Source organism: Vanessa tameamea, chromosome 20 (genome assembly GCF_037043105.1).
Source record: "Vanessa tameamea isolate UH-Manoa-2023 chromosome 20, ilVanTame1 primary haplotype, whole genome shotgun sequence".
Classification (NCBI taxonomy): Eukaryota; Metazoa; Arthropoda; class Insecta; order Lepidoptera; family Nymphalidae; genus Vanessa; species Vanessa tameamea.
Genome location: NC_087328.1, coordinates 7,481,808 through 7,507,292, shown reverse-complemented (window position 1 = coordinate 7,507,292; position 25,485 = coordinate 7,481,808). Strand labels below are relative to the sequence as shown.

The window sequence follows — 25,485 nt, the reverse complement described above, 5'->3', positions numbered from 1 at the left end:
TTTTAATAAAAATTATTTTGTGCTTGTAATTAGAAATTGTGAGATGTTAAACCAAGTTAAGGAAAATTTAAAACAGTGGTGGACTTACTCTAGTTTTGTTAAACTCTGGCAACATTTACGGACTGTCAGTTGAATAAAAAAATATTATTTTATGAATCTATTAAAATATTTGTTTTATTTATAAATATCATAAAATATTTAAAAGTTTTCTAGTTAGATATGCTAATAAATTAAAAAAAACCATAACATAACATTACGGGAATTATATTTTTATGATATTTTAAAATTAAATATAACTTAAACACCTGTGTTTCCCCAGCATAACATAAACGATCGTAATTAAAGAATATATATCGCCCGTATGATCACATTGCGTTTGTCTGTTTGTAAATGGCTATCTTATTGGACGTCGTATTATATGTAAATATGTACCGATGAAACGATTATTCAAGACATTTCATTAATAATCGATTAATATGGGTTAAATTTGCTTATAACTAAAATAGAAGTAATTTAATTGGGTCTTTACTTTAATTTTACTGGAAGGTTAACGACATTGCGGTTCGTTTAATTATAATAATAATAAATAAATTTTAATTTCAAATTTTATTTTATGGCAATTTTTTTCTACTTATTTATTTGTTTTTAGTGATTAATTATATATATACATATATTGTAGTTTGTTTGTGTACCCAATATATATAAATTATGCTTAGTGCTGTGAAAACTATAATATAAAATCTATATGAATCATTTCGTTACTTAAAAATACTATAAAACAGGATACAATAAAAAGTGTTTTTAAGAATTTATGATTTCATTATTTTTACTCTGGAAACATGACAGGACACGTACATACGTTAATTTTAAGTCAGTATTGTTGTTACATTTATAAAATCAATAAAAGTAATCAGTTATGCAAGGGACAATATGTCTTTTATTAATATATCTCTCTAGTATTCGGTGTCTTAGTATAAATTGATGTTAGAAAAGGCTATATTTTTTTTATAAATATTAACATTACAGTCCTCATAACAAAAGTGCACTCAGGGATTGTGAATAAATTATACTACTTTATATATGATTCGGATTTTTCTCGTTTATTTACAGTATGTAGGCGGTTTAAGGTACGAAGCGCTGAAGGTCACCGTTCATATATACTGTGAGAAATATTGACCACTACTTACGTTGCCAACGCGACAAATGCAACACAACAATACTAAGTACTGTTGGTAGATGGTATAATAAGTGAAGCGTTGTGGTACTTACCCAGACTTTCATAAAGCCCTACCACCAAATTCAATGTGATTGTATATTTTAAGCTCAAATTAATTGTTGGCACTGCATCCATTGTGGTCGCATGATTAAAATCAGAAATAAATTTGAGGTTTTTTGGTTAACATGGTTAACCTTCATGCTGCATAAATAACAATTCAATAGTATTTAATTAAAAAGTAACTAATCAGTTTTTACAAATATATATGTAACTCAAACATATATACAGAAATCTAATTATAAATGTTAATATATTATCTATATGGAATAGGCAAGATAACATATAATATCAGTGGGTGGATGTGACCCCAACGAACAAAGATCTAATTTGTGCTGGCTTAGCCGAGTGTGGTTTTTCATTATTTTTCGCCAGTGTCTTAAGCCGGAGATTACTGGACTAAAATGTTAAACAAACGTATATAATTCGCTTTATCTATATTAACATGAGCCGAGATGGCCCAGTGGTTAGAACGCGTGCATCTTAACCGATGATTTCGGTTTCAAACCCAGGCAGGCACCACTGAATTTTCATGTGCTTAATTTGTGTTTATAATTCATCTCGTGCTCGGCGGTGAAGGAAAACATCGTGAGGAAACCTGCATGTGTCTAATTTCAACGAAATTCTGCCACATGTGTATTCCGCCAACCCGCATTGGAGCAGCGTGGTGGAATATGCTCCAAACCTCCTCAAAGGGAGAGGAGGCCTTTAGCCCAGCAGTGGGAAATTTACAGGCTGCTAATGCTAATGCTAAATATTAACATTATAAAAGAGGTTAATATGTTTCTTTGCGTGTGTATCTTTTTTTTTCACTGATTGTACATACATTATTCCTGAGTGCTAGAAGCTAGGGTATAAGTTATATTTATATAATATTATTTGCTTTATTAATTAATTGCATCCGTGTGAAGCTTAAAAAACTTATATTAATTTTATATAAGCTCAAATATAAAATTTAAATGAAAATAACGGCAGTTTTATGTTTTTGTTCTATATATATATATAATATATAATAAGTACATTTTCTTGATGTTTTTATCTTAACTATGATTTTATGGAGATCGATTTTTCCTAATAAATATAATAGATTATAATCTACATTTTGATCGATTTTCTTTTACTATTTCTTGTAGAAATTCTTAAAAACATTCATTAATTATTATTTTAGCAGGTTTTGACTGATATGTATGCTTTATATTTGTATATGTGTGTGTTCAACGTACACATGCGTTTTATATCTACCCTAATCAATTAAATTTAACACGTAGGGCACCGTAGAATAAACGTATAAGATACTCATTACACGAACTATCAAACATTTTACTGAATGGTAGTTTGGTTTGGAGGTGGCTTTGTGCAAACCCGCCTAAGTAGGTACCTCCCACTCATCAGATATTCTAGCACCAAACAGCAATACTTAGCATTGTTGTATTTCGATTATCCGAGTTGGACATACTAGTAGTCATTTTAATGATATCCATACCAAAAGTCTTCGTAACATAAGTTAGTTACTGTATTTGACATATGAAAGAACATACATACAAACGAATCTATAGAAGTAAAGTAATCTAATCTATAAAAGTAACAACCGCAAAGTATTGTCTTGTTGTTAAAATATGTATTATTAGAAAAATAAAGGTCGAGTCGCACCTTTAATTTTATCCTTATTCCTTTACGTCATACGAACCGAACGTCAAATTACACCGATCGACATAATTGTGATTGGATATTGTCTCTTTTTCCCTTTTCAATACATTGGAACTTTAGGGTTCACTGGGTAATGTAATAAAACTGATGTTTTATTGAGATTTTTAATCGAAAGTGAACTACAAAAAAACTGTTCTGTATATTGTGTAGGAAACTTTTTTCTTTACGAATTATTTTCATTCCTAAATAATTTCTCACAAATATATATTATACTATGGTCCACAATTAATTAAAATAAATATAGTCAATAACATCACTGTTCAATCTTCAAACAAAATTAAATTATAAAAATGACGATAAATTAATGAATTGCCTAAAAAGAAAATCACAAGTATGCTTAAGAATTGTACACTATGCCCAGTTAAAAAACTATAAAATTGTATACATATATTTTGTTTTTAATTTATAGTTCCTTATGTCATTTATTTTAGTATTTTTTAATTATTATATATTTTTTATTCGGCGAAAGTGCGAATTAAAAGTTACAATGAATTATTTTAAAACGGCTCGCTCTTGACAACTTTTTTCACTAGTGATCCTTTGTTTCATCCGTGAGAACAGCGGATCGGAAATTACCATTTTTAGAGATTGGATTATCGGATACGAAGGATTTTGAGGTCGTTCTCGAAATTCGATAGAAATCGATTCGGAAGCGATATGCAGATTGCTTTAGAATACAGCTTTAGGCTGCGAGTACGTCGACTGTTACCCTTTAGTTCATATTTGCTATATTATATCATTAAGTTAATGTATATTATTAGAATAATTTGATCGCTCTAAATAACCAGCGATGCCTCTGTTATATAAACTCCTGTCCGTATTCGTGATACATACTAATTTACATTATGTTTATAGCAACTAGAGAACTCTCTCAAACATAATATAGGTACTAAAAAAAAAAAAAAGTATTTGTTCTTTGTGCTAATACAATTTTTATTTCTATGTTTAAGTAAATGTGCTAGCTTTATCTATAGCGTCACCGATCGTAATTAAAGCAGCTAAAATAAACATACATAACATAACATAATCAGCCTGTAAATTTCCCACTGCTGGGCTAAGGCCTCCTCTCCCGTTGAGGAGAAGGTATGGAGCATATTCCACCACGCTGCTCCAATGCGGGTTGGTGGAATACACATGTGGCAGAATTTCGTTGAAATTAGACACATGCAGGTTTCCTCACGACGTTTTCCTTCACCGCCGAGCACGAGATGAATTATAAACACAAATTAAGCACATGAAAATTCAGTGGTGCCTGCCTGGGTTTGAACCCGAAATAATCGGTTAAGATGCACGTGTTCTAACCACTGGGCCATCTCGGCTCAATAAACATACATAACTAATTATTTAAAACTAACAAATATATAGCATATGATAGCCGTATGCTATATAGTGCGATTTAAAATACATGTACCGCCATCTAGCGACCGCAGATTAAATATTACTATTAATAATTTAATAATTAAAATATACGTGTGTTGTAAATCTTTTGATATCCGGTACTAAGCATATTTTAGACAATCCTTAAAGTTCGATATCAATTTATTTAATAAAGATTTTCACTCCTTATTGAAAAATATATTTGCTGTATGTATTGTTAAATATTAAAAAATCATTTACAATGAGCATACTGATAAAATCATTTTCGATAACTATTTCTATGAAATAAAATAAAACAATTAATAAATTTTATTGCTTACCGACTGTTAACTGAAGCGGCATTGCTCACTCCATCTACCGACGGTTTCCTGTAACAAAAACGTTTTTTTCACCACAGAACAGAGTAATTTTCAACAAAAATGGCATCACCTTAAATTAAACTTTTTAATTTTTATTAGCGACCTGGCGAGGGAGCAATTTATTAATAAAAAAAAGGCTTGATATTAATATAATTTGTATCATGTAAAACTCAGAAATCCTGTAGTTATGTATCAGTGTTTTTTTTTTAATTCGATCATTGGTTCCTATAATAATTGTTATAAAGTATCATTTATTTTAATATCGTATAGGAAGTTCACAAAGATGGCGGAACTTTGTATTAAAATATGGTCTATTGACTTAAATGCCAATATGTGCACTCGTCAGCAATGATCTTTCTGGAATTATTACCAATTGATAAATATAATTAACATTCAACTTTAAATTTAATCAGTGTTTCTTGATACTGAAATCATAGAATACAGAGTATAGTAGACAATTGACATAAGAAAATTTTAATTGCGTTTAAAATAAAATCTCTTTTTATCTTCGATCAAAGTCAAAGTTAAAACAGAGTATTAGTACATTATACTTACATCCAATATTGTTCTGTAATACCAGAGCTATGAGGTCCATAATGCCCTGCCAAATGATATGGCGCACAATAGTTAATCATTGGCACCGCATACATATTGAACAATAACGAACTATAATACACCAAGCACTATGTCAATAAATTGTGTATTTCGAAGAATAATTTAAAGTTTATTTACTTTTTCTCAACTATCGCCGAAGTAGGTATAATTGCTGCAAAAAATCGAAGTTAGTTATCTACTTAAATTTCCTTACAAAAAAGGACGACGTACCATTAGAAGCGGAGGTCGCGGGCGGTCACCACCACAATAAAACCTAAGGAGGTCTTTTGGTAAGTACTGGCAACAAAAACCACGCATTCCAAATTTAAAATACACCGCAACCGTCACTAAATGCTAGCTAGTTGACAGAAAAGCCGCCGAATGTTTCGACCGAATCGAATCCCACAAAGGTTCCACTTAGCGCCCGCTGCGCACCAACATGCGGTGATACGGAATTGGGCTCGATTTTGAATAGCTGATATCTAGTTAAAGCGGAAATAATTAGGTTCTTTATATGGCTACTGCTCCTTTGTGTCGTTGCAATAAAAAGCAGGAATCAATATTAAGATCAGTAATATATTTAAAAAGTCAATGTGATTGTTTGTGCTACTAAAATTATTATAATAACTGTTGTTCTGTTATTATAAGCGACCGTTTTGAAATAATTATTTATTGATTACTGTGCAGTATGATGAAATGTAAAGTATCACCAATACAATATTAGTAACAAATAAATAAGTAGAAGAAAATCAGGAAGCCCGACCGATTACGATATATCCAGGTTATATATTCAAACTCCTTGGACATTTAACCGATTGTAGCGCGATCAACACATTCTGATACTTTCTAATTACATGTCCTACCATTAAAGTAGTCAATGTTTAAAACAACAAGTACTTTATAAAGCTAAATTTTAAATAAATTAACAAATTCTAACGGTTTTATTACATTGTTTACACACATTTTATTTTCTTCTTTAATTATAAAATGGATAACTAGGTATATCGAAATATTATTAAAAATCATTAATAACGTTATGTAATAATTATTATTAATTATCTTACCGAAATGAAAATGTATTGACAGATTAAGATTAATTATAAAGATAATTGATTTTAACTCTTGACATATTTCACATCAATATGTTTTCAAATAAATTAAATGATTTAATTGTAAAAATCATGGTAATTTAAGCATATTGGTTCAAGATTAGCTCAGCGAAGTAGCATCAATCAGAGACCGATCACAAATCGATCTAGCCGTCAACAATCGCCACCGACTTCGATTCGATTCCGATTTATTCTCGATTGTTATTCGATGTCGGCAAGATCAATGGACAAAGTTAATTCGTCATGGAAAAGTTGTAAACGACGTTTCTATATTTATTTGTAATTATGCCATACGTGGTTTATAGGAAAATAAAATGTTTTTAAACAACAATGTTCGATATGAAAATTTCAAGACCCAATTGAACAGAAGCATACTTCAGTCTTTAACAGTTACCTAATAAACTTGTAAGTGATTACTCTCACACGTGAACAGATCGTCATTGCTTTATTTATTTTTTTTCTTTATAATAACCTGATGGTTGGTGGTCACCACCTCCCATTGGCACTGTACGAAATACTAAGGATTGTTTGGCGGTAAAATATGTAATCAATGTAGGTATTACGCCTACCCTGACGGGCTTGCAGTCCCTTGTTTTCCATTTTATTATTATTTAACAGATTTCATCGAATTATATCACTTGTCTCAAAGTAATAGATCAATGCTGATAAAACTTTTTTTATCTTTTGATGCTATGCAACATAACCTACTTGGAGCATTGCATTAATTAAATAATTGCAATACTTGAGCATGTAATGTATACATTTGTAGAATACTATGTGTTTGATATTAACGCTGGTTTTCACAATAAATCAAACTAATAAGTTGATTTCTTTACAACTTGTATCTTGTATAATATTCCTTAATAAAATGTTAAGAATATATACAAAAAAGTAATCATATTATAATTATTACGCTTAATTTAAAAAAAGGTTATATTCTTAATAAATTTTCTGAGTAATTCCAATTATTGGTTTAGCAGCGATTAAAAAAGTCCTATTGAATCTGTTTTGTAACAAGAATTTTTCTTTCTTGGTACCATTGCAGTCCGAATTCCCTCAAAGTGATCATAAAAACATTTATAATTAATTACAGGACATACTACGAATAAGTTTTAAATTCTTTCATTTACGTGGTCGACAAGTCAATACAAATGTCTTCATTACAAGCGGTCGGTATTTTAAGCAAAAAAACGAACTCCCACATCGCGAATTTCCAAGAAAACTCCTCAAAACGTCAAATACCACAATAAATCGAATATGGCCTGCGAGTGATTAATCGGGACGTTGCGAATAAGCAATCGATCACAGACTCGTTTCGCGTCACTAAGTCCGATGTAACCGCGAAAAAAGTTTTTTAATGTCTTCCTGTTGCTATAAATTTATTTTAAGTTGCTAATTTCACTTTAATTTCAACTGCACAATGTAAAAGAATCAAATGAAATGATTTAAAATTTAAATATAACTTTATTTTTTGACAGCACTAAAACCTTTTTGGTGAGTGACAACTGAAGTTTTGGAGTTCGAACTTGGAGCGGCTAGGCCTGCGTCCGTCGCGGCGTGCCACGTGTTTATGCGGCGACATTGCAAGCGCCCTCCGGAAAATTCGCAACCCCCTTGCACTTATGCCTATAGGATCCGTCCCCATGTGTGGGTATGCCGTAATCGAATAATAATCTGTAATCATAGCCATATTAATGATTCATTAATTTGAGCACGTTTTAACCTCTTCACTTTACGGTTAACATAGAATATTAAATTAATGAAAATCAATAACTTTAAGTTATATTTACAATATGTGTAATTAGTAACTAAGTATAGATATTTTTTTCACAATATTTTTTTTTCCAAAAGCAAGACTTAGTTTTAAGCGAGGTCTTTAAGAAAATAAATAATTAAGTGCTATTATTTATATCAAAAGAGAACTCTAGTCATAACAAAAAAAAAATCTTGAAAAACTAGTCATAACACGGCTTTCTACATCTACAGTACACGCATTCTAGTCACAGCTTCGGAATATATCTCCGATATTAGGGTAATACGGTTGAACAGCCGCAGCCAGTGAATAATATATAAACTATTGGGACTCCCGTCGCGCGCTGTCAATTATTTATCCGCAAATGATGGAAGTGGTCTATAGTATTCTGTTTACAAGAAAAGAAAAGAATATTTATTGTGTACGAACCCGCGACTTTCGTCGTTTGGATATTTTGGTACGGAATTTTGTATTATGTCAGGAAATGTTTTCGAAAAATATTGGGCTGTTTTATACATATTTGTGGGCAGTGGGCAGTGGTTGGGAGAATATTTTGCTTAACTTCACGCCTTGTGTATTATATTTATGTGTGTAATTCGACCTTACGGATAGTGTTACCATTTATTAAACACACTTCTGGTACCTTAAAATTATGCCGAATTTAATGTAAATTTAGAAAAACTATTTTTAACGAATAACAATAAACATATAATTCTTATAAATATAAAATTATTGAAAGTTATGATACAGAAAAAATAAATAACTTTATCACGTGAAAGGAGAGTAATAATGTTTCTCTTTTAGATAAAGCATTTATATTCAATTGGTTAAAAAATCCTACTGTTGCTTAAATAACTCGCAAAATAAAATTACAAGCGAATTATTGTAACTGTGCCTCAAAGATTTACCTTTTTCATTTTCAATCGAATTTTTAAACACAAATTTGAAAGAATCATTGTACTTTCTTCGATCCCAAATAACATTTATATCATAAAATTATACGCTTAATAAAGATTTCATACATAAAAACAGTAATTTATTTAGAATCTTGCCAAACGTACGACGCTTTGAAGAAAGCATCGCAAACATAAACAAAACAAAAAACCTCTTCAACCTGATCACCTACTTAAAATGATTATGCAAATTGATATCGAATATTGATATGGAGAGAAATTTTAATTTTTTGCGTTTAAATAATGCATTATCCGAACAAATATCTAAAACGCCTCAAGGTTTAATGGTTTAACTCAGACCATAGACTCAAAAGCTTAGATAATTTCTATACCATAGACAAGTTATCGATGATTCTTCTATCTTTAAAATAAGGATGAATATTACGAAGAATTAATTCCTAACTCCTGATTTCCATTTTGTTTTGTTGAGTAGTGTGTTTCATATCAACGTTTTTATATATGTTTTAGTTATAAAAACAATTGTTTTAGTTATTGCCAGTGGTGAATATTAATTACTTTCTTCTCAAATTGTTTTGTTTCCATATAAAATCTATAGAAAACAACCAAAAAAAAAAATTACGATAAAGTAATAAATAAATTATAAATATATAAGAAATCAATGCATAGAGGCCAACATATATGTCACTTTTTATGTGTAAACTTCAAATGAAAATATTTAAATTCATCTAAACAAGCTTTCACCATATATTGCAAACATTTTCTCTGACGTCACAACCTTACTCAGGATACAACAAAAGTCTGGGGTAATACAATAGTAATAAGTCCGTTTACTATCGCAGTGGGACCTGCTCATAAACCCGGGGGCGCTTAATGAGGATTTATGCGAAGTGAGAGACGTATGCGTCAGGGCCGAAGTACATTGAAGAATTGTAAATTTTTCCTTGCAACCGAGTTTTATACTTTAAAGGAGTTTTAAATATTTTGGAAAACACATGCTGTATATAAAAATATGCTTAAAGAAAAATTAAGGCGATTATTAATTACCAATCTACACAGTCATCAAGTTTATCTATATTCATTTGGGATACAAGAGTATAAAAATATATTTGACTATCTATACTAATATTATAAATCCAAAGTAACTTTGTCTATCTGTCTGTCGGTCTGACGGTCTGTTCGTCGTTTGGTTTGAAGCAAGTTTGACCTCCAACCCTCGTGTGAAGCCGCGAGCGATATTTTGATATACATTTTATATAGTTGAAGTTGAAGTTCAGTTAGTTATAGGTTAAGTTATAGGTAAATCATAATCGATGATTCAGAGTTCAAACGCTGAGCACGCACCACATACTCGGCAGAGAAGGAAAACCTCGTGAGGAAACCTGCATGTGGTGGATGAGATTCTGCGACGTGTATCCATCAAACCGCATTGAAGCAGCGTGACAGAATAACCTCTAAAACTACATCTTGAAAATGAAAGGAGACCATAGCCCAACAATGAAAAATGTATGTTCTGTTACTTATTTACTATTATGTTGTGAAATTTGAAAACCGCAAAAACGAAAAGTAACAGAAAAAGGTTTAACACCTCTGGCATGTTGAACAAAGTTTACCTTTCGATGATACCGTGACATTGGTCCCTTTATTTTTTACCTCCAAGCCGTACAGTCGGGGTGAGCGAAATAATACAAGGGAAATGATTAAAGTATTTCGTTTAAATATTTATGACAGAAACAAATACGGTACAAGACGCGCTCCGTGAAAAAAAGGACGCATAATGTTACATGCCCTGTGGTCGATTGCACTTTCGATAATATTTTTTACTATATCGTATGTGTGAACTGACATACATGGTGTTTAAAAAATAAAATAAAGATACATTTACTCTTAGTGTGCACACATTTATGCTAAGCTAAATTCTACCAACTTACGGAGTACAGTATTTCTTCTGTTACCGGTTTTAAGGATAGCCTTTTTTTATATAAAACCTCGTTAGTTGTGTAATATGTTTCAATTCTTATACATTGAATTGAATATCATAAAAAACATATAATTATAGACTCTGCATTTAGTTATTATATGATTAATCTTTTATATATGTGTCTAGTTCGGTCTTCCTTTTTTTTTTTGTTAACAATAACTTCTTCTTTTACAGAATTAGTCTATGAATCAAAAAAATCTACGTAAAGAGTTTGGTTATTAAAATCACGATCATTTCTTGTCATAGTATCGTTTCATCTGTGGAATGAAATGATTGATTTCACAGAGATTACCGAATTCTATTCAAATAAAAAATCATCCATGTCAACGCAACAATATTAGTAATTAAGTTTTGTATGTTGAAACTGCACGGTTTTTGTGATATAGCAGTGTTTGGTCTAGAGATATGCGGCACAATTGAATATAAGATTATTTTTTTATTAATGTTATTATACTAAAAGAATTGAATACGTATTGTGTGTGTGTGTTTTTTTTTAATTGAACAGTAACTGAAATAAAATTTGAAAATGGAAATCTTTTGATAGTGATGATTCTAAAATAAACTCAAACTCAGTCTCTCGAACAATCATTGAAAATACAAGAATGTTTTTATGATTCCTAATACAGTTATCCTGTTATGATGTGAGATAAATTTCATAAAATATGTTTCTATTTGACTTTGTTCTTCTTTCTAGAAATATATGGTAGCCGGTCGCTCCTATCCACGGATTGTCAACGTAAAAGGTATTAGCGAGTCTTTATGTCGCCAATGCGATGCTAATCACAACGTCTGAGGTGTCCCTTATATTGAAAATAGCCATACATTAATCTATTTAAAGAATATCAATATCAGCGGTTTTTAGAAGTTTTGTTTGTGATTTAATGTTATCATTTATGAAGGAAAACTTATACATTACTACAACTTAATATTCAATTTAGCTATCTATCAATCACACGGTAGTTAAATTTATAATTATTCAATGTTTTCCGAACAAAACAAGTGAAGACTAGCGAAAAAATTTCAGACGCTTTTCCAACGGCCTTGCATGCTCTCCGAGATATAGGAAGGTGATGCCAACAATACTTGGGGCTGCTACTTAAAATTTCTCATCACAAAATATTCCCTGCTAAACAACCACCTCTTCTCTTATGAAGAAGGTCTGGAGCTTATAAATTAAAATTAAAAAATCGAACAAGTGTCAATGTCCTTCTACACAAGATAATCTAAAATAAAACACAGTGATATGACTTTATTTTCATATAAAATAGTATAGTATTTATAATTAAAATTTAATAACAGTAAAATATAAATGGATTAATTATTTCATGTTGGGCCAACATTGTGCACCAATATTTGTGCCGCTGTGAACTCTGTTTATAAATGCGCGCTCGTGGCCATATCGCGATCATAAGTCGTCGCAGACATTCTTCATTAGCGTCCCTGTTAATATTTGTAACAAAAAATTAAAGTTATACAGACGCAAAATTTTATGTTAATCGTCATGTCCAAAATTTTATTTTAAATAATACATTATAATTAATCAAAAACAATATTTTTATATAATTGTATACATTCTCAAAGACAAAGATTTAAGAAAACTTTTAGTAAGTATATCTAAGGCTACGATTCTACTGAAATAGTTGGCAATTTCTATGTTTAAAGTTCATGCTATTGTTAAATTTTCACACGGGTTTACAACTTTTAAATTATTTATATAGATCTAAGTAACGTACAAGGTGCTAAATTGAAAAAAAAAACATTCTATTTGTTGTGCAGCTTAAGACAATAAAATCTTATATATTAATAACGTAAGCCGATTTTTGTCCCAGTGATTATGGGACGATGGCTGCATATACAAAATCGGTTATAGTCTCATTTTGAAGAGTTCTAGCCGTAGATGTGCAGAAAATTAAAGATAATTCTTGATTGCAATTTACTAAATTATTTCGATTTAATAAAGAATTAATTTTAGAAACAGAAAAATGTTACGGGCCGTTTAGAGAGCGGTACTGCGGCTGTATAACAAAAATATTGAAAACATTCTAACTAAACTAATGATGAACTATTTGATATTAAAAAGATAATTTAAAACTTCCTATAAAATCTTTCGAATAAACGCGAAGTTTTGCATAAATAATCAAAAATATTATAATGATACTCACGTATTAATTGTTCTGAATCGCGCAAACAATATTTTGACCTAAACTATATCAGATAAATAAATATTATAACGATAAACCAGATGTTTTGTTACTACGCTCTATTGAAATATTGTAATAATATCATTTTTATAATTATAATTAAATAATTTGAAATGTATTTTGTTAAAAACTATTCTAATGTTAGTGAGAAAGGTACAATAGATACATGCATTTACTTTAGCAATAAAGAGAGTTTGTATTGCCGAACGCGCTAATCTCAAGGCTTTTTATATTGTGTATGTAGGTGGACTGACAAATAGCCCTCTTAATGGTTAGTGGTTACCACCTGTGCTATAAGAGTGCTGTAAGAAAACCATTTCTTACACCTCCAAAACGCCACCAACTGTGGTAGCTAAGATGTTACAACCCTTGTCCCTGTAATACATTGGCTCACCCACACATAAAGCGGATCAGAATTGCAGTTTGGCGCTAGAACATCTGATGAATGGGTGGTACCAGACTAGCTTACAAAAAGCTCTTGAGTAACTCACCACTAGCCAAGTAACTTGTCGGATTTGAATTGTTTTTGTATTAGTTTATCCTTTTCTTAGGCAACATTTATAACTTCATGCCATAAAAGCAATGTCAACTACCTCCATATTTATTTTAATAATAAAACATGACGATTCAAAAGTGCCGTTATGAACATGTCACACAATATAATATTGTATACCAAAGATGTATAATTCAAGTTTAGCGCGGGTAAAATCGCGGGAACAGCTAGTATATTAAATAGAAACAAAAACATGATACTTAACTAAATCCGCTCCATATCTTACTAAAAGTAATTTTAAAACGAGCGTAAGACTTACAAGACCCTCTTGGTTTAATGCGAAAGATTTAAGAGTACGTAGAGGGATTTGGCTGCGTTTTAGGGACGAAATGTCATTTTTATATGGCAATTAAGAAAAGGAAAAAATATGCGTTGTTATGAATCAGCATAATATACATACCTGTAGACGTCAAACGAAGATCGAGGATACAAATCTGGGCGAGCTTCGGCACCTTTTCTTCAGATTAGCTTAGTGTTTATGTTAATTTTAAAAATGTTGTATGGACGGAAGCAGAACTCTTAATCACAAAACATTTCAGTCAATGCCAAATATCATAGATATGATAATTGTGCCACCGTTATAAAGTATTTCAACGAGCATTATAGAGATTACGAAAACAAAGAGAATCCAGGTTAAGCCACTAACGCCCATAGAGTAATTAGTAAAATCCACACAAACTTTCATTTCCTTCTGTTATATCTTAGAACTTTTAATTCTCAGTCGCGTTATTTGAGAGTACGTTACACAACATGGAGTTTCGCGTTATGCATAATTATATTTATTACATTATTTTATTTGTGACACACATTATACTTTACGACCGTCTGGTGCTACGTCAGTTTGAAACCTGCTTATGATATTTTTTGTATTGCATATGATTATTTACGCATGAGGCTGGGGTACCAGTTACCAGCTACTTTATTAGGACCTAAAGTTTCAGGTTCGAATCCTGGATCGGGGCAATAAAAGAGTTACTTAGGTTTCATCCCAGAACAGATTTGGTCATAACTTTAGGGCTGACAAAAAATACACGTAAAAACAAAAAAAACATTAGACTTTTTGGCAAGGAATTCTCGATGGTAATCTAAAGTTTGGATGTGCTCAGGACTTCTCCGCTGGTCCTCGAAAAGCAAATAAAGCCGTTGGTTTTCGTTGGTCGTCGTCTGCTTTGCTGTCCCATCATTCTACAAGACAGTAACGATGAGACAAAATATGATCCAAGAGATATTCAGTCAACAGAACATTAAGTAACAGACATACAAAATTAAATTCACATTCGTTTACTTCATATGCACAGACAGCTAGATATAATACTTTTCTTACTTACATAATGATTTTCAAATATTTCATTAACTTATGTATGTGTTCAAATTTAAGGTTCGTTGATATTATATAAAAATACTCGCTTAAACACAGGCCTTTTAACCTAGCTGTATGTCTAACGGGGTGCATCAGTCACAATTTAAACAAAACTACTTCGTAAGACGATTTGATGCTGAACTCGCTTCGTTACCAAAGTACCGTTGGTACAAAAATGTCTGTGAAATCTGGGGATTTTCTAAAAACAAATGTTATTATTTAAATGTACTTGTAGTCTAAGCGGCGGATATGCCGAAGGTTTTTAACGATATATAATACTAAAAATATTTTTGTAGTTCATTTGTGTATCGTCTTGAATTAATTAATAAAAATCAATTAATAATTTCTACGAGGCTTGTTAACGTCGTTTTTTTCACATTTAGTTTTCAAATCTCCTTTAATATACAGAAGTCATTTCAAACTTTGTATATTTTTTAGAATTAAAAAAAAGAAAAAATCACTTGTATGAAGAAACTATCTTTTAAATTGCTACGATCATTATTAAGTAAAAAAAATATATAAGAATAAGGCTGACAGAAAACACCTGATTCGCATCAAGTCAAAGGTAATTTGCGAACGGTACTAGAAAGTAATAAGTCAGTAAAAATGTGCATACAATGGATGCATTTGAAATGCAAAGCGCAGGCATTCAAAGGTGGAAGCGAGACGTCACTCGGCGCCATTATATATCGCAATGTAGACGTGCAATTGTCAACTTTGTGCTAACTATGCCTCTGCCCCGACTTTGTTTATGGACTGCCATTAAATTAACTCGAATTAACCTTAGTTTTATTAACAAACACGCAGATAAACCTTGCAGAAGTCAAGTGACAAGCGCTTTTTCTGACCTAAATTAAAAAATATACAATAATTACTTTCATATTTAAATCCTAAGTAGAATCCTCATCCACATATTCTAATACGGATTATGGGTTATATATCAGATACATCTTTATTTGAAATCAACATAATATATAGTTGGAGTAAGCCTTTCTTACAAAATTATGTTACATAACCGAACATGAGTTTATATACTTTGAATATACATCGCATAATTTAATTACTTTTGCACACGCACATTTATTTAAAATAGTAAGGCAGGTGAGCAAATAGGCTATACAAAGGTACTTACCATTGTATAGCCAATTTGTTACCACCATTCATAGAAATTCATACTATAACATATATTAAACAAACTTACAAAGTACTGCTGTTATGCGATATAATAATCGTGGAGCGACTAGTGTAGACCCGCCTATTAATAACCGGTAAGTATTAATTACAATCATAAATGTAATATTAGACTTCTAATAGTCCTTGATAATAAGAATACAGTCATGATCGCTATCTCACTAATAATAATTTAGTCAACAAAAAAACATATGAAACAATCTTATTCGTATATAAATGTTACATTGCACCACCGATTGAGCAACGGTGACCGTGTAAAAATTATGCAAAACAATAAAAAAAAAAACCTGTCACATGTCAAAGCATTTAAACACACGTACACGTAACACGAACGAAAAAAATAATGATCATCGACATTAATAACAGTTTTTGAAACCACGCATTGTTTTGTGGACATTTTGAAAGTTTCATTCGGTGGTTCTTTACGTTCACAATCTGCATGTTAAGTGAGAGGATAATAAAAATTTACATTAGTACAAAAACCTCTTTGTTTGACCGACTGAGTCAGATGGGACGGTGTGAAAACCTCGGTCGTCGGCCTAAACAAAGTTGACATTCGTGTTCCTGTCTCTGAATTGGATACTGTCAAGTGTTAGTATAATTTTAAGAATAATTAAACGTATACTTGTACTCAACGTAGTTTTTCTTGCTATATTAATGTTAATCAAAAATCAAAATCAAAATATACTTTATTCAAGTAAGCTTTTACAAGCACTTTTGAATCGTCATTTAACAAACTATTTAAAGTAAGCTACCACCGGTTCGAAATGTAGATTCTACCGAGAACAACCGGCAAGAAACTCAGTAGTTACTCTTTTTCAATATCTAATAATACAGTCATGTTAGTTAAATACAACTATATATGTATGTTATGTCTCCATCCTGGAAGTCAACAAGCATTAACTCCACGCTTTTTTATCATCAATATACTCTTGTATCGAATAATATGCCTTCTTTACCAATGTATTTTATACAATTGACTTGAATCTATGAAGAAAATCTTCAAAATCTTCTTTATTCAAAAAGGTATTTATAAGCACTTTTGAATAAACATCTTATGGTTATGTATCATTTGAATAATCATATTCAATTATAAATACTCACTAGTTATATATATATATTAATTGCATTAAAACCAACGAATACTAAATTAACAGTTTTTTTATTATTTAAATAATTTTAAAAAGAAACAAATACTAAAATTATTGTAATTATCGGAGTTTTAAAAACATATTATACGATAGCTAGTATTGTATTCATTTTATTTCCCTATCCTTACTAAGTAGCACACGATTATAGAAAAATGTGTTAAACTTTATTTAAGTACAGCATATTACATTGTCACTAAAAATGTCAAAGTAGACCCATAAACAGGCAGGTAATTAAATGATAAAAACTGACCACAACTTTACGAGTAACAAATTCAAAACATTGCGGTATTTTCAATTGTATAAATAAGTGTTAAATACAACGACCTCAACGAGAACACATTGGCGCGGAACTAAAACACTTCTTTCTCCTCTCGTTCTCCTAACGACAGACATTTACAACGTAATGACAAATATTGCGACACATGTAAAACATGTACATGCACCTGTTGTTCTTATTACAAAAACATAAAGGCTATATTTCCTCAAATAATCTTTTCAACTGTCTGCCTTACATGCAAAGCGTTCGTGGAATTCATATCTAAATGAAGTAATGTCGAACCACATTTACTCGTATCTTTATTTATAAAATCGTTTGTTGCTGACGTCTATTAACGCACAGCCAAAAATTCTGAGACTAGAAAGTTAAAATTTAGATCATAGGCTTATTTTATAATGTAAGCATCTGTAAAGAGAATACTTTTGGAAATTTTAACTTTAAGGAGGGAAATGGGAAGAGAAACAGTCTTTGTTTTTTGAATTAGGAAACATAAAAACGTTTTACCCATGTGAAGTCGGGACGGTAGCTAGTCTATTTAAATAATACATAAAACGAATTTTTCCATATAATTTTTGTTCTTTTTTAAAACGTTTGTAGACTGGTAAAGGATTTTACAAATATCTGATTTTAAAGCGGACTTCTTTAAGGTTTTTCGGAATTCTTCTGAATCTCTTTCAACATTCCGTGCGGTCGTCGCGACTTATACGTGATCCAAGCCATTCGGCATGGTGGGCATTAAAATCGCCAAGAATTACGATCTCTGCGGGTGGGATCTGCTGCAGCACGGAATCTGTAGCCATTTGGACGTGCTCGATCAGTCGGTCGGTTTCGGCATTACCGCTATGGGACCTATAAAGGCACGCGTAGATTCGCGGATGGTCGTCGCAACCTACACGCAGCCAGATAATCGATAGGTCCTGCCCTTCAGGGCTGCCGAGGCGTCGAGAGCAGATATCATCTCTGACGTAAACGCACACCCCAGCTCGTGGTATAAAGGAATGTTCCAAATTATACCCGGGGTAGGAAAGAAAAGTCGTATCGGCAAGAGAGGATATCTGAGTCTCGGTAAGAAAGAGCAAGGCCGGCTTCGCCGTCTCAAGGTGAAAGTGAACGGCGTTCAAGTTGGAGTTGAGTCCCCTTATGTTGCAGAAGTCCACAGTGAGGGTGGTAGGGGTTGCCTTATGATGCCCGCTCCGCTTGCCCCGAACAGTGGCGACCGCAAAATTGCCCCCCCCCCCAGAATTCGGAGGGCAGCCTGGGCATCCCTGCTCAGGTGGTGTACGTCCTGAGCATGGATGCCCAGAGAGGGATTCTCCAACGCAGTCGCTGATGGTACCCTCCTAGGGTAATGTAACCAAATTCTGCACAACCATCATGTTTGGGGGGGGGCGGTATCGGGCCTCTGGGACTCTCACATACCAGACGAAACGCGGCAGCGTAGCTACTACTTTACGCCGGTTTTTAGTGAGAGAGTGGTACTTCCCCGTGCGTGCCGGCCCATTCGGCTGCAACCCGAAGGTATGCAGTGTGGACATACAACACTTTAATAATGATTTGCATACTAATTTTCAAAATAATTAAATTTAAAAACAATTCTGTATCTTATAATATTTTATAAAACATCTGATATAAATATTGATAGAAATATGATATTTATTAGATTTTTAACAATGAATACTATGTTATTTATTAATAATTATTTAATACTTAAGTTGTACTTAGATGATATAATTAGTCATTCTAGTGTTTCTAAGATAATCAGCACTAAGCCGCTAAGATGGTGCATCCCTTGTGCCTGTCATTGCCTCACTTACTCTTTAAACCGGAATCAATATTAGTTTGGCGGTAGAATAAATTATGAGTACCTACCCAGATGGGATTGCACAAAGCCGTACCACCATTTATTTGTTTTTTACATTACATTAACTGCCTGTAAATTTCCCACTGCTGGGATAAGGCCTCCTCTCCTTTTGAGGAGAAGGTTTGGGGCCAATTCCACCACGCTGCTCCAATGCGTGTTGGTGGAATACACATGTAGCAGAATCTCGAAATTAGACACATGCATGTTTTCCTTCACCGCCGAGCACGAGATGAATTATAAACACAAATTAAGCACATGAAAATTGAGTGTTGCTTGCCTGGGTTTGAACCCGAAATCATCGGTTAAGATGCACGCGTTCTAACCACTGGGCCATCACGGCTCTTACCTACCTACCCACCACAAAGTAAATCGCAATTCTAATTCCACTCAGAGCGAAAAATATACCAGCACTCCTCTCACCAGTTGAACCAATAAACATAATAACGATACGATCTAAACATAAAATAAATGTATTGATTTGCATTTATATACAGCTTTGATGTACAGATGTTTGTGGTCTTTCAATGTCTGTGACATTGTGACCACCAAAGTTACCAAAGTTCGTAAACAACACATACAATGTACCGATATTAGCATACGTTAAAACATCACCTGCCTTGAAAATACCCATATTAAGGCCAGAGAATAAAAAAAAAAGAAATTGAAACATATTATTGAACTAATAGCCCAGACAACGGTTACTATACAATGTTAAGAAAGTAACATTTCGTCTCAAAACTTAAAGTAAATTTTATTCAAATAGTAATAAAAATAACCACCTTCATTTAAAATCTTATATAATAAGAATTTAGGTTTTCAAAAATGAAAGACCAATCTTTGAATTAGAAGAAAAACTGTTTTCTTCTAGTGATGTGCAAAAGCAAAGAATATGGCTCGCGTTTTGTTTATTTGATTAAGTTGAGACTTTGTTAAGTTTTTATTGAGGTGAAATGAAAGTTACTGGTATTTTACAAACATAGGAGTCGAAAGTAGTTTTGATTAGACGTAAAAATTGGTAGATTATATTTTGTTTAGCTATGATTAGACATATAGATGAGATGTTATATCTACCTATATACTCTAATTAAAAACCTCAGATGGACACCTAAATAACCTTGCAGGAAACTGTAATAAGCGTGAAGAACTAAAGCAGTGATAAATTTGTTAATTCTATAAATACAGCATTAATACAACACTTATGATATTAATATTATAAAAAAAAACCCTGTAATATGTACATTCCACGAAATATGTTATGTGTATCGTGAACCTCTTTTTAAATATTATTTACTTTATAAAACTATTTACGATACGTGATTATGCAGTCTGTGGCTGGACAATGCAACGTACATTCATTGTTTCTCGCTAACGATGATGTCTGTCAGCCATTACTAGGTAAAGGACGCTAACAGATGACCGCTGGGTGCTGGGCAAAGGGACGATTTGAATTTGTAGAAATACATTGATTACTCTCGCTTAAATATAGTAATGCAAAACAAACAACAAATGTATGGCTATGAAAATTGCTTTACCAATGTAAGCTATGCTAGAGAACATTTTAAATAAATTTATTGTTGATTCTAAGAGTCTCCTTAATAATGTACTTTTTACATGTCCTCGCCTTAACGTGAGAAACCAAAATTTATTTTTAGTACCCCTTTGTAAGTGTGACTATTTCTTGTTACGTGCATGTAAACATGTAAACATACATTGTAAAGAATTAGATATATTTAACTCAAAAATTAGTGAATTTAAATTTAGTTTACGTCATATTTTGGAGTCAAGTCTATCCTAGGTGAAGTATCAGGTCGTGCTTATTAAAAAAATGCCTGTCATTTGGACTAAATCAACATGCAAAATTTTAACTCCGTAAGATAATATGCTAATATATATAAATATATATATATTTATAATAATATGATAATATATATATATATTTTATAATATGAAGTGATTCTAATAAGTTAACCTAAACATACTAGCGAATATTGCAAGTGAAATAATTGTTGTAAAAATATTCTTTAGTACATTATAAACTTGGTGTTGTTTTATTTAATCTAATGGAAATTTATTCGTATAAAATGATATCAGCTATGCCATTTTAGGCTTCTAGCCAATATGGCGATCGACTTTTTTAATAACTAAACTCAACACTGTTATAGGTACGATGCGTGTACAAGAGTTTTAAATCGGGGTAAAATGTACGTCATCGTCATCCACATTTACTTGAAAAACTATGTAAATAAAAATAATTTATTGAGACTTTATTCGTACTGAATCAGTAGTATACATACAACAATTAAAATTAAGCGAACTCATTATGTTACATCCCACATAAATATTCTAAAAACTTTACATAGCATATCAAATCCTGTTTACCTGTAATTTATACAAAATCAAAGTGGATTAATGAAGTATCCTATACCAACAAAAACGTAATACAACTATCCCAATAACTGTCAATCAGCAACGTACAAGTTGAATGCGCTTAAGCTCTTTCATAATTCATTAATAACATCGAAAAGACTTAACTAAATCGAGATAAGTCGAGTACGACATGCCCTAATTCCGCAACTGTTCGAAATTGATCGACCCTTACAAATACCGAATTCGATACCAACCATTGTTGCATTCCATGTTTTTGAGACGCGCACATTCCGAACATCGCACTGTCGAGACAGCACTTCGTTTAGAGTAATGCTTTTTGCACGCATTTGCACGAACTGGTCGTCCGCACAATAGTGTTACACCTTGTAAGTGGTTATAAGCATTGCCAAAAAATTATCGGTAATCGTTTATAATGCTTCGGCTGTAAATCGAAAACGTGATCTCGCTATGCTCTGATAAATACTTTTTTTTTTTTGTTATGACACATATGTACAAGATGGTTATTATATCCTGTCATAATATTTTATATACTTATATATATTGACGAGAACAGAATAATAGCTAAGCGTTTTATTTTAATTAGACCTGTATTACGTTTAAGAAATTCAGGTTTTTATTTAAAAATACACACGTTTTAATAATTCGATTCACTGAGGATCATAATAAGTATCGTTGAGTCTGTACAACACCATAATAGTTGAAGTTTCAACCGTTATCAAAAAAAGTTAATTAGCAATATTTGAATGTATTTGTATAAATTAATTTATGTTGTTGAAAACTTTAAACATCAAATTGATTTTACACGCGTATCTTTTATATTTCAACGGATTTATAAAGATTAAAACAAAATTTTCAACATATTCTCAATCGGCTAAGATTGTTTTATTCGAAAAAAATAAATCGATTCCTGTTTTACAATCACCATTTAAAAATAACCAACATAGGTCTCTCATATTTCCAAGTATAATTAAGGGCACTTAAAATCGATACCTAGAAAGCAATCAATTCCTCAATGACATCGAAACAAACCCTTATTATTTTTTATTCGATAATAGGCTGTCTTGAATCACTTTTAAACCAATGTGAGTTATAGCATTACTAGAATTGTTATGACGTATGTAATAAGGTTCGTTTTTGACTGTCCCCGTTACATTTGCTTAATTGTAAATCAAATTGCTCAAAGTATTTTATCCGCCAATTATACTTGGTATAATTGAATTCGATACGGTGACAATTTTCTTTAATAATTCTAGTTAATAACTACATAACATTATAACTAATATTATAACTTGTTTAATACATCATTAAACAGCTTTAGAATTTCAAACAAAGAATGTACTTGTTTATATAGATTATAAATTTATATGCAATCAATAAAAAAACGGTTCAGAAATCTCAACTGTTTCTCATTAAGGTAATTCGCAACAGGCAATAAAAAAAAAACGAATTCAAAATTCGAATTGTTTAGGTTACAGAGTCTTTTTCAATGCTATGATTTTATTTCGAAGTCACTGTTGTTATGCTGTGTATTTTACTTGAATTTTTTTCTTCTACAATATACTGATAATATGTGATGATATGGCTTGTCCTCAGAAATTAATATAATTACTAGCGTTTATAACTCAAGCGCACATATAACATGAAAGATCGGAGCCTGTGTGAATGAGATAAAGGATATTCTTGTAAAGAAAGAAAGAGATGCTCAATACTAGAATATTTACGAGCAGCAATTTGGCGCGCTTATGAAAATTTTAACTACATATTTGCACATTATTTTTATTTTCGATAATTTTAATGTGAGCGTTTTATTTAAATTATAATACAATGTCTTCTAAACAATTAAACACAAATTTATGTTTGTACTTTATTTCAATTACTTAATATGTTCTTTTATTATTCCTACTACAAATATTTTCAAATTGGAAATTTATCTAATTTTACATTGCATTATATGATATGTAGAACCACTAGCTGTCAACATATCTTCGGTCTAATATATTTACTAATAAAAGTGAATGTTTTTTTGTATTGTATAAGATAATAGATCCAATCAACCAATGTACATAAAATTACGTACTACGTACGTTTCGGTGAAGATTTTAGTACATAGTCAAGCAAATCAACGTCCGCCATTCTCTTGTATAAATAAGTACAATTAATATTGTAGAATTTGAATTAAAAAATAATATAAAAATAATTAAAAAAAGAACAATTTTTGGTACAAATTCATTTAATAGAATAACTATGACCCAAATAAAAATTCCAAACAAAACGTAATTCCAAATTTAAATCTGCCAAGTAATTTTCGAAATTGTAATTTGAAGTACAACTTTGTTATTATATCTTGCATCTTATGTAAATGTTTATTCATTAATAATAATGATCTTATTATATACTTATGTGGTCCAAAACATCTGTTCATTTAATGAAGTAAGTACCTAAGATTACTGCATTATGCTGTAATGCTTGTCATAATTTTAATGTATTTGATATACGAAGAAAAAGTGTATTTATTTGCTTAAACAAATTTTTACTTTTACTGGTATATTAAAATTTCAAATTAAAAATTACATAATAAATATGATTTGTTATATTTAAAAAAAAAGGAAGACTGATAAATCAAATATTCTTAAAATTGCCATCTCAAAAAAAATACCGCCAATTCCTTTTGAATCGATGTTTTAGTGTAATCGATATCAAACTGGTTTCTCTACCGTGCAGCTCGTGATTTCTTTAACGCGAATTTTTCAAAACTCAGAAATATTTTTTTTGTATATTACTTTATATTTTGACGAAATATCTTTTATAAATATTACTTACGGAAAATGATAACACATTTTTTTTTATTCAATAGGGGATTTCTTTAATGTTAAGACAAGAAATAATATGTCTTGTTTCGATAGTATAATTAAATCCATTAAAATTGCCACACTCTGACTGCATTACATCAAAACACCCGTCATAAGATAGACGGTGGGTACTTGCGCTGCAGCGCCGTAAATCACATTCGAAGATCTTTCGTCCTTTTCTGACTCGTCTTTGTTTCATATATCCGTCGTCTTCGCACACACGATTATACAGACGTCCGACGTCTCGATTACAACTGAATATTATGAATCAATATTGTGAGATTTACATCTCGAATTATGTAAGATGAAAATCCTTTTCACTAGAGTTTAGGCTTTTTTATCGTAGATAATCAATAGAAAATACCAAATCCACCAAAACCTAGTAAATACGCATAATGTTATTGTACATTTGTATCTTCAAATTAAATATTTTATTTATGTAAGAAACATTAATTATTATTAAAAAAAAAAAGAGGATGGGGTAGGTACGAATTGAAACATAGATATAATAATTTATTCCTAGTATTTTCAGTTACTTTTTTTATGGCATAGGTTGGCGGACGAGCATATCGGCCAGCTGATGGTAAGTG

At 31.3% G+C, this 25,485-nt stretch overlaps 1 protein-coding gene across 8 annotated transcripts in view; it reads right to left on the bottom strand.

Moving 5' to 3' along the window:
- Trh (trachealess) overlaps window positions 1–25,485 on the bottom strand; it is a 192,893-nt gene that overhangs the window by 121,573 nt on the left and 45,835 nt on the right. For all 8 annotated transcript variants that reach the window (XM_064218010.1, XM_064218011.1, XM_026641712.2 and 5 more), the window contains exon 4: window positions 4,678–4,725. In XM_064218010.1, the coding sequence (XP_064074080.1) occupies window positions 4,678–4,725 (48 nt within the window). The remainder of the gene's footprint in view (window positions 1–4,677; window positions 4,726–25,485) is intronic.